Below are 11,392 nucleotides of genomic sequence, written 5' to 3'. Positions count from 1 at the left end.
GGCTCGTCCGCCCTGCAGCGGAGCCCGGCCGAGGCCCGAGCCACAAGCCGGCCCTTGTTTCCCCAGCAGCCCCGGTCGGCCTGCTCCTCCGAGAGGTCAAGCGCATGCACTTCTCACTGCTCCGCCTGCTACGCGCGGGTCACACCTTCCTGGTGACTTCTCTTCTTGCATGGACGTGTCCTTGGTTTCTACTGCACCACAGGGCAGCACCCAATTCAGACTCCTTCCCAGGACTTCTGCCGTCTCACTCCACTGCTGGTCTGCCCCTTAGCCAGCCCACCCCGTCCATCAGTCTCCTCCCCCCACCAGTCAGACCAGTCTCCCCACCGGGCTCCCCCTTCAAATGCCAGTGCCCCCCGCCACGCTCGTTACCCGACTTGTCTACCCCCAGCTCCTCACCTGTCTCACTGTTCATGAGCTGTTACTAGAAAACATTTGAAGTAACTCAGTCAAGATATTACACTGAGGATTATTAGGGCAAGTTCCACTGCTTGCATTTCTGAATTCCTGGATAATAAAACAATCTGAATTTCAGCTTTTGGACAACACCGGAGACTCACTCACTTAACTCTTTGATTTACAATGTATCATTTATTTTTACAACAGCATTAGCCTGGAACTGCCAGAGAATAAGAGACAATACCAGTGTTCACAAGATATGGCAGCTGTTCTGGCTTCTCTGAACAAGATGTGGGAAACCTACTTAGAGGCATCTGAAGTTAGATGCATCTAAGTCACAGGTCAGCAACACCTCAGGAGCAGCAGGCTGGGATTATTTTTCTGATACCACTGCTATTACTTCTTCCTGCTGTCCAGGCACCACGCAGATGAAGATGTGGCATTTTAGGCCAGCCAGAATAGCTCCACCGGCCATAGGTTGCCAACCCCTCGCCTAGGCTAGGTAATTAGCAAGGGACAGCAAGTGTTTAGGTAAGATAGGCCAGGTTTCTTCCCCCTCTTCTCCATCCTTCCCCACCCTTCAAAAAGCTTTGTTCCTTAAAAGAAAGTAACAGCTACCTGAAGGGAAGATCCCTCTGGTAGATCTGCAAAGGAAACATGATGGATACAGGGAGCCAGGTAGTCATTTTAGTCAGAAGTCAGTCAGAAAGGAGGGCAGATATTCACCTTTAGAAACTAAGATTTCACTTCGGTTAACCTAACAGACCAGTTTGTGATGGATTTCTTGTTCCCACAATTTCCCATTCAAATGGGTTATTCATTTTTGTTCTGGGGTTTGTTTGGGGGTTTTTTTGCTTGGGAACAGCAATCCTGAGGTCAGCAGGGGAGTCGGCAGGGAGGTTGAAGTGTTCTGCCACAGGCTTTTGTGTCTTTCTGCAGCTGATACAGAGTACGATAGTGAAAGGCCTCCTTTGGGAGTGAGAGGACTGGATATTCCATCTTCAGAGAAGCAAAGTCAACACCAAAAGTAACACATTCAAAGTCTACTGTGCAGTAAAGCTTCCCCTGTAGAGACCCACTGAGTAGAAATCACCCTTCATTGAGAGATACATTTGGTATTTTTATTGAATTCCATTTCAGTCTAACATTCTTAGACTAAGAAGCCTGACTTCTTAATAAAATATTTGAAAAAAATAAAAATTGATAAATTAATAATATTTTAGCCAGGCTCTCAAAACAAATTTTAACTAGTATTTGAGTGCTTGTTACTAAGGGAGGGTAGCAGGAGGGAACAGGACATCAAAACCTTTACAGCAGATTAAAAAAAAAAAAGCAAACCCTTCAGATAGTTCCACAAATTCTTCACAAATACAAATTAAAGCTCTTCCTTCTGGACAGTATTCCTCCCTAACTTATTCTTTCCTGATTCTTTTTTCTTTTCTACCTTCTTGTTAAAACTTTCCCTGAAGCGTTTTTCTTCTTCTGCCCTTTCCCTTTTCTTTTCTTCCTCAGTCTGTTTTATGTTCATCACCTTTTCAGGGTCCTAAAGAGAAAAGGACATGGAGGGGTTTTCTTTGTCTAAGTCTGCAAGCCCTTCTGTTCATTGAGCTTTACATTTAAGTCAATGGTAAGGAGTTCTTTATAGAGGAATTGCAAGATTAAGGCCTTTATTAGTAACAGGCATCCAAGATTTTTCAAGTTTTTTTGTGGCTGGCAAAGGTTTGCGGGGGGAAAAGTGAGTGCACCAAGACAGGAGTGACTATAAAAGCTCAGCTTTATGCCAGTTTTGGGTGCCGTAGCAACTCAGAAGTAAGCATAAGACAGTACTAGCCCCTGCAGAGGAAGATTCTAGGTACTATATTTATTCAATGTTTCGCAAAGAAGCTGCTTTTAAAACGTGCGGTAACTTAGGCTTGTGCTGGAATAAGAACTTGATACTTGTATAGCCAACAAACTCACGTTCATTTAAACAAAGATTCATTATTCTATGCACAGACTGTACGCTTGGCAAGTGTTTCAGAAAGAGATGAGAATCAGTCCATTTGGTTTTGAGCAACTTTTTCTCTCTCCTGACCCTGAGCTGCTCTATGGGCTAGAGACCTCTGGCAATTTATTAGGACACCCTCATGGACTGCAGTCCTATTTGGAACCTCCACAGAACTGTACATTCCTTTTACAAGGGCTTGAGGGGAGATCCTAAAAAAGAAGCCTAATAGTTGTCTTTTATACTGTTTGTGTCTGGGGACACTCCTTCTTTGACTCAATAAAAAGCCTGTAAAACAGACCCCTTTACATAACTCCAATCCTTTAACTTGATAATGAGTGGCTAAAATAGGGACAGGGATTTAATTCATTACCTTGGTTTCTCCCCAGGTTTCATATCCAAAATCTTCTGCATATTCTTCATCATCTGTGATCAAGAAATTATCAAAAATTGTTCCAGCTCTCACCTTGAATGGAAGGAGAGAAGGTGGGGTGGAAAAAGTTAAGCTAAAACTATATTGTCAGGGAACATGATTATTCCTTTTAATTACTTAAAATACAGGATGCTGCTGAATTCTACATTTTGCACATAGTCCCATGAATGCCAGAATTGTACTCCAGAATACAAAGCCCTGTCATTTCTTTAAATGAAAGTTGGACACTTTAGACATTTTTTTACTTCCACATTTGTCCATAGTAGCTTGGATTACTAGTTTGGAAGAAAAAAAATATGTACCTATCATCATACTATACTTGAGCGTAAGTAAAGAATGCACTGAAGAGTCACATTTAGTGAAGTACATGAAAACACAAGAAGGTTATTCCCTCATTTTTCATTAAATCTCGAAGTCATCAGCATTAGAGCAGTGGTTTAATTAGATCTGTTTAATGCAATATTTGACTTCTATGTAAAACACAGCCAATTAGGCTGACACAGGTATTAGCTAACCCCTACCCTTCCTACACATTAAGTGACATTTACAGAAAAAAGTTCGACAAACACCTCTGTAGAGGCAAGGAATGGAATAAGTACTTTAATTTCTAGTTACCTGCAGGAATTTAAAACAACTGACCTGCCAAATATCTAGTCCAATGACACTAATGTTCTCATAGCTGAGAATGTTGAAGTCTGGCAAGTAGTTTGGATTGTCAATCTGTGGATGGGGCCAAACTCCTTTATAATTAGGGTTATTCATCTTCCTTGGTTTCCATTCACCCTACAACAAACCATATGATTCTTGATACCTTTGGCCAAAAGAACAAGCAGTTTAAAGAAGTTATACATGACTAGAATGATTTTACTCTGTACAGTGGATTCTTGATCATAGGGTGTCGCCATTCTCCATCAGTCACATTGTTCCAGTCTTTAGATCTCTCGGCACTAGTGTCTGGAATGTATTCAGGTTCATCCCAATCCTTTAAAATACATAATAAAGAAGATAGCAAAATTAACACAACTTTATATAATACGTGCAAGAGACATTACCCAACCAGTTCAAGAAAGAAAGAAAAATATACCTATTATCCTTTTTTAAAAGATTAAACAAGTTAATCTGTCAGAAAAGGAAAAGCCTCATTTGCTAAGGCCCCTGGCAGATGTCATTAAAGGTGTGACAGAATTTGATCTGTGATCCCAGCAATTGGGATTCCTGCCATGCGACACGTGTATGGCAGGAGGTGTGATAGTGGGATTGGGGAATTGGAATGCAACCTTGCTCTGTTGCCAGTGCAGGAGGCATCCAAGACCACAATCCCAGGCTCCCCCTAATCCCGTAAATAGCAAGCTAGGTGCTCAAGTCTCCTCCTATGGCTGGGAATGCCAGTCAGCTACTCAGCGCTAGCCACATATTCAATTAAGGGGAAAAAAGGACACCAGCTACAAAGGTATTGCATATATTTTTTTTAATAACTTTGTGTCTTATTTGGTTTCATTGTGCTGTTAATTGCACAAACTGGCTAATTAGCAATCATATTAAATATAACATCTGCCAGGAGCCTAAATCACCAAATGCCAAAGATCTCAGTTTCATAATCCTAACAAAACCGGGATGGCATGTAGGTGTAGGTGAGGCACATGTAGGTTAATGCTACCTGTATTTCAAAATTCGCAACACAATCAAAGTTTGAAGTGGTTTAGTACAATCCTGTCCTGGTCATTTGGTTCTAGGAAACATATAGGAAGCAATGTTTTCTGGAAAGTTTTACTAGATCAGTAATTTTCATTAATACATTTCACAAGGTGAACCCAGAGATGTTAAAAAGGAATGCAGCTGTTGCCGTGTTTCCGAGTTATTTTCAACAGAGTTGCTCCATTATTTTTCTGCAGTCAAGGCATGAAAGCCAAGAGCTGGCATTTTCCAAGTGATGCCTTGAGTCTAAAACAAGGTTGAGAGCCACTGTACTCAATACCAGCCTCCTTAATGCATTGCTAGTAATGCATAAGAAGGCCACTATCTGGTCCCACCACAGGACCCAGGTAAAGCACTTGCATTAAGTAATCAGCTTTACATGATATACAGCTTCTATTCAGAGAATCACGTGACCTAGACAATTCTTCTATGTTCCAGAAGTCAGAACCAGAAAGGAAGAGAAAAAGGGGGGGGGGGGGGGGGGTGGAATTCCACCAGATTAATGATAGACACCCTGTCCCTGAAACGGAATCAGCAAATCCATCAGAATGCTTCACATGCAACCATGGTCTATAATGCGAAGACCAAAACAGGCCTGATCCTAGACTAGGGTTCTGTATGGGTTTATGTTCCTCTTTTCATTAGCATCACTTAGTAGCCATGTTCTGGGTACAAACATCCGCAACTTCTGGCTAGCTCCTACTGGAAACATCCGTGTATAAGCTGTGCATTGCTGTCAAGAGTTTTGTGCAGGCTTTTAACAGTGTATGTATGCCCTTGTAATAAGTGCTCAGGAAGTCTCTGGTTTCACGCTGCCAGCAGACCTCTCCTTGATTCCTAAAAGTTAATGTCAGAATACATTAAGTAAATGCCTAGACAAGCAGATAGCCAATAGGAAGAATGAACTGCTTCACTTTGAATGTGTAGCTGAAGTACACACAATAATTTTATTTGATAAAGTCCATTAAATTTGGTATTATAATAATCCAATATTTCTGATAAGGATGCATCCCTAAAAATGCAGGGTAAAGAATCTTAAAACAAATTAACTAACTAACTAAATAAAAAGGAAACCACCTCTGGCTTGACATCATTTGGATCATCAATTTGGGCTATATCATCCCAATCCTGAGGTTTCTTCACTGTAAAATCATTTATTTTCCTTGGTGGCAAGAAATCCCAGTCATCTTCTAGATTACCCGACTCAACCATTTCATTATCAATTTTCACTTTGTATGTCTGATCTGATCTTAAAATCAGTGTGTACAAGTGAGTAAATCCATCAACCTGTAACATTTTTAGAGTTTAAAAAGAGTTAAATACTTTTTACTACTGAGAACAGGTAGTTTTAAAAATAATACTGCATTAAATCATAGTCTATGTTCAGCTGAAATATCAAGAGAAGCTTAAAAGAACTTTTATAGAAGCTAAGCATGAAAATGCTTAAGCACAAATAAAAGCATTTTCAATACTTCAAGAACTGGTCATGAAAAATGCACTCAAAGTAACAATGAATTAGTCCAGAGTCAACAGTTTTTCCCATTTTAACCAGAGGAAGTAGGGCAATGCTCAAAGGAATTGCCCTGCGGTGGGGAACAGACAGAGAGGGAGAAACAGACATTTATTTATTGGACGGCTTGTTCTTTTTTAAAATTGATTCATGTGTTTCTTTTGAGGAAGGGGGCTGGGGGGGCGGGGGGAGAGAAAGGGGAAGGTAAGTTTAGAGAACAGTCACAGTCCCCCTTTGAGACAGGGAGATACAGGCTTGGGAAGGACTGTAAGGAAGAAGACAAGACAACTCCCTTGGCTATGAAGCAGGGGAATAGGAGTGAATAGTAGGGCATGCAGGAGCAGAATTTTTAAAAAGTATTGAACATGAGGTTGGAAAACTTGCGTGCAGGAAGGGGCAGGAAGGTTGTACCTTCTTATTTAAGATATTCTATTTTGTTTATATAGTTTTTTGCTTTTCTCATAAACCATCCTAAACCTTTTCTGGGATAGCCGACAGTGACAAGATAAAGAAGGAGAAATAAGCATCTCTCAAAGTTAGAAATATATATGTAACCTCAAGTGTGGGCAAAGATCATCAATGCAGGCATCCGACTTTCTTTAGAATACTCCAACACCAACATCCCCTTTTTAGACACAAGGGTCAGTATCCAGAAGGGTAAAATACAGACCACAGTATACAAGAAACCCACAGACCAACATACATATCTGCACAGAACCAGCAATCACCCGAAACACACCAAAAAAGCAGTGATATACAGCCAAGCCCTCAGATACCACCGCATCTGTACTGAAGAGAATACCCGGGATTGCCACCTCACCAGTCTTAAAAAGGCTTTCACCCAGCAAGGACACTCCTCCAGAGAGGTAGATCGCACGTTTGAAAGAGCCACCTGGATACCACGTGAAGAACTGCTGCAGTACAGAAGAAAAACACCCACAAATTGCACACCGCTGGTTATGACCTATCACCCATCCCTTGAACCTGTACGGAAAATCCTCAAAAAATTGCAACCCATATTAGAAAAAGACCCTATTCTTAAAAAGATCTTCCCAGAGCCACCCATCCTAGCCTTCAGACAAGCACCGAACCTCGCCAACCTCATCACCAGAAGCAAACTTCCTCAAGCCCAGAACACACCAAAAGGATCCAGACCGTGCCATGACAAGAAATGCAAAACCTGCCCCCACATCTCCACCACCCCCACTATTACTACACCCCACAACAGAGCCATCAGCATCCCAGGATCTTACAGCTGCACCTCCAGGAATGTAGTATACCTCATCCAATGCACCAAACGCCCTGATGGAAGATATGTAGGAGAGACCAGACAACAACTGCGCACCAGAATGAACGCACGCCGGAAATCCATCAAAGACAGAAACACCCAATTACCGGTGGGGGCACATTTCTCACAGGAGGGCCACTCTCTCTCCAATCTCTCAGTCCTGATCCTCAAGGGAAATTTACACAATACATCCCAGAGACGAGCCTATGAGCTCCATTTCATCAACCTGCTGGATACTAGAGATCAGGGACTAAACATAGACATTGGATTTTTGATGCATTATAATCTGCCTGGCAACTGACTCCCCAGCCCAGCCCAGCCCCTGGCTTCTTCACTTTTCATTCCATCCAGGAAGAGCACACACCAACTGCTGCAGCTTCCTGAGCCTGACGAAGGGTTTTTGAACCCGAAAGCTTGCTTAATAACTATTCTCCAACCATTTGGGTTGGTCTAATAAAAGATATCAAATTCACCCAAGGAACCTTGTCTGAAAAATCCAGGAAATTCAAGTTATGGTTACCCTTGAAAACTTCTAACATGTACTTTGTGGTACAGGCTTCCAACCCCTGATTTAAGAGTAATGTAAGTCTGGGGGGGATGATATAATCTATTTTCCATACAGAAGACCTTGAATCCCTGCTTTAAAAGCAATACTGTAATAAAACTACAAAAAAAAGTCACTACCTAATACTTCCCTAGTGCATTTAATACAAGCCTGTCTTTACAGTTTTATAAATGTATTTAAAATTCACATAACTATAATTTTCAGAAATATCAAGCATTTACCTTGCACCTGATTTGTTTCTTGATTGGATAAAGCTTATTCTTGTAATTTAAAATAACATGAACTTTCTTTGTTTCAGATCCACAAATATCTGGTCCTTAAGAATATAGAACATGACTTTTGTTTTTAAATTGTTTTATATGCATACACCTCTTTTGGCTAAAAATCAAAACACCATGCACCATAACCCAACAGGCACTCTTCCATGTGGTACTTGTGCATTTTTTTTTTTTTTTTTTTTTTTTACTTGCACAGTTATTTTTAAGTTTTAGGTCAATTGCAAAAGTTATATTTAGACTTTGCTAGCCACATGTTGCATTCTTAATCCAGACATTAAACACACAATTAAAACCAAATACCACACATGAATATACAGAAATCCTTTAACAGCAGCAGTTATCCATAGTCCAAATTAAAAGGAAAATTTTTTAAAAAACCTCTCAACTGATAAAGCATCTTTGGCTTCAGTTTTACCCTGAGGTACACAAATGTAATGTATACAAAAATAACAGAGAAGTAGGGTTTGGAAGGGACCTCATGAGGTCATTTAGTTCAAGCCAAGATCTTCCCCCATCTAAACCATCCTAGAGAAGTTTGTCTAACTTATTCTTAAAACAACCTTCCAAGGATGGAGATTCCATACCTCTTATTTAAATGGATCTGCAATCAGGGGAGGCACATTTTGGACTACAGTTAAGGTTTTCAAAAGCTTTAGTGACTGCAGTGACCTTGCTAAGCATTTAACTTCATCATAGGAGAGTTCCATACACTTTTAGTTCATAGCTCTGAAGCAGTCATGGGCACTTCTCATTTGCATTTTGATCAATGGTGTTTCAAAGGATAGCTCAGGCACAGAATTAGTGACAAAAGTCAAGGCATTCTAATTTAGTTGAGGCATTTGAACAATGTATGTATAACTAAACTCACCAAACATAATGTAATACGGTGAATCACTACTCATGTTTTTTTGATCCAAGTTTGAGGAAAATAGTTTTATATATCCACCACCACAGTCTATCTTTTGCTCATGTTTTACTGTATATTGAATGACTAGAGTCTTTCCTTTATTGTTAAATGGTTTAAATCGTGATGAGATTGCATAAAATTTGGAATTTTCACAGGTTTGCAGACCTGTAAAGATATTAAAGTTTGCATATAACAACATGTCAGTTGTACGTGCATGCACACAGTTCAATTTCACCCTTCCTCCCCTCCAATCTGTGGATAACTAGATATATAATAAAGATAGAACTAACTGTGTAGGCAAATAAGTCAGTCTTGACTAAGAAAAAGTCCATTAGTTGGGCAGGTACAGATTTGCTATATAAATTTAGAGATTTAATTCTTAATTTAACCGAGACAGAAATTCTCTTATTTACACTATTATTGATATTGAGTTGCTCTCAAACTAGAAAGTCATACAAGTGAAATCAAGAGCAGAATTGGCTGCGTTTTCAGTGGAGAAAAAAAGCTGTATGTCATTCTTCACTTAACTGAGTACAACATAAAACCAAAAAACACAACCAAACTATTGCCCTCAAACAAGACATAAAACAAAGCAGACAGTTACTTCTATATATTTTAACATTGTTTAAAAATGACATAGCAATAAGAATTAAAATACAGTTAGTCATCATGCCATACTGTTGGATTAATAATCCACACTAAAAAAGAACACGACAACATTTTTTAGATTTATCATGATTGATCTGAATGTAGGGTAGATTAAAATTAAAAATATATAGCTAACTAAAATTAGAGATCTATAGCATAGTGTTTAGTGAATTGGAGCTCCCTTCATCAGATACTGTGAAAGGAGATGCAAAGAGCAGGGTATAATGCCCTAGCATCAATATAGACCACATCATCACTGGATTAACAGACTATAATATCCAAGGTCCATTCACCTGCAACTCCACCAATGTCGTATATGCCATCACCTGCTTACAGTGCCCCTCCGCTGCCCATGTTGGGCAGATGGGACAATCCCTACGTGAATGAATTTGACATCAGCTCCAGAAAAACACAAAAGCCTGTGGAAGCATATTTTAACCTCCCTGGATACCCTGAGGTCAGTGCTTAGGCAGCAAAGCTTTAAAAAACAGATTTAAACTGAAAACTGCAGAACAAGAAACCATTGGCAGACGGGATTGTTAGATATGGTTTAAACGGAGGCTGTGGATTCTTATTCCCATTCCTTGGATTTGTTTTTGCGAGCCCTTTGTTCCTGTGGGTTGACTGCCTGTTTGCCTCTCCCAGCACTGCTTCCCTCTCTTCTCCCTACCTTTTGTATTCGACACTCTCTCCATTTTATACATTGCTTTGTGCACTTCCTTTCACGGCAACTGAATAGGTGAGCTCCAGCTAAAGAAACCTGTATATAACATACAATTAAGTGAGTCTATGACAGGGGTTGGCAATGTTTTTGGGCAGTGCCAAAAATACCCTCAACCTGGACTTGTAAGGTGTTGGTGTGCCAGGGGTGGACAGCAAGGGAGCTGCAAGGGGCCCGACCCTTGTTGTGGCAGTGCAGCCCCGGCCCTTTGTCCGAGGCACGAGGGCCAAGCAAAATGCCTCGCATGCCACGCGTGCTGGGGCTTGCCTACCCTGGTCTATAAGGTTCAGGTCTATCCTGCCTTCTGCTTGACTTCAGGCTAACACAACCAGCTACATCTCCACTGATCTGTCAGCAGGTCTCTAGGACATGCTGCCCATCTAGAAAGCAAGGACTTCACGACTGCTAAGCTGGCCAGAGGTAATGTTCTGAGGAGATTAATGCAAAGTATTGCTTATGAACTTGCTAAATGTGCTGAGACTAGACATTTGCCCATGGCGTTTTGCAGTTAAATCATTCCAAACAACACTTTCAGTCCAATTCACAAACCTTTATCTTTGACAGGGTCGCCATAAAATTTTCCAGCAGCCAGTTTAAACATCCCAAGGTCAGGTTTATGTTGAGAATTCAACCATCTCCTTTGCCAGTTAACTGTCAAATCAATTCGTTCAGGTTAAAATGGAAATGCTAGGCTTCTAAACAATGGAAACGACACCAAGTCTGTCTTAATCAGTTACATAAGCACACCTCTCCAGACCTTGACTGTTTTCCTGAGACTGGGGGTGTGGCTACATAGCACTAGGCAGCTACCACCAGGATTTCGGTAGGGGAGCCCTGCTGGGGACAGAGATGACTTCCTGGGTAGGAAGCCCTCGCCCCCACCTCGACTCTCAGCAAAGCGCTTTGCTCTGGGATAGCGGTGCCGTGAGCCAGCGCGCGAGTGCCGCCATGGCAGAGGCGAGCG

At 41.0% G+C, this 11,392-nt stretch overlaps 2 protein-coding genes across 2 annotated transcripts in view; both read right to left on the bottom strand.

Annotated features, from left to right (window-relative positions):
- Nucleotides 1-415, bottom strand: part of EPS15L1 (epidermal growth factor receptor pathway substrate 15 like 1) — a 55,367-nt gene extending 54,952 nt beyond the window's left edge. Inside the window, exon 1 of the mRNA XM_025210333.1 lies at nt 400-415. Within this exon, the coding sequence (XP_025066118.1) occupies nt 400-415 (16 nt within the window). The remainder of the gene's footprint in view (nt 1-399) is intronic.
- A 1,090-nt stretch (nt 416-1,505) lies between these two features.
- CALR3 (calreticulin 3) lies at nt 1,506-11,374 on the bottom strand (the record flags this gene model as incomplete). The annotated part of the gene is made up of 9 exons (XM_025210332.1): nt 1,506-1,942; nt 2,757-2,849; nt 3,456-3,599; nt 3,685-3,798; nt 5,589-5,798; nt 8,096-8,190; nt 9,021-9,224; nt 10,978-11,079; nt 11,176-11,374. Coding segments are annotated over 9 exons (1,329 nt in total), but the record flags the coding sequence as incomplete, so codon positions are not given.
- Nucleotides 11,375-11,392: the final 18 nt, after the last annotated feature.

Source organism: Alligator sinensis, unplaced genomic scaffold (genome assembly GCF_000455745.1).
Source record: "Alligator sinensis unplaced genomic scaffold, ASM45574v1 scaffold1354_1, whole genome shotgun sequence".
Classification (NCBI taxonomy): Eukaryota; Metazoa; Chordata; order Crocodylia; family Alligatoridae; genus Alligator; species Alligator sinensis.
This window is presented reverse-complemented; position numbering and strand designations above follow the sequence as displayed.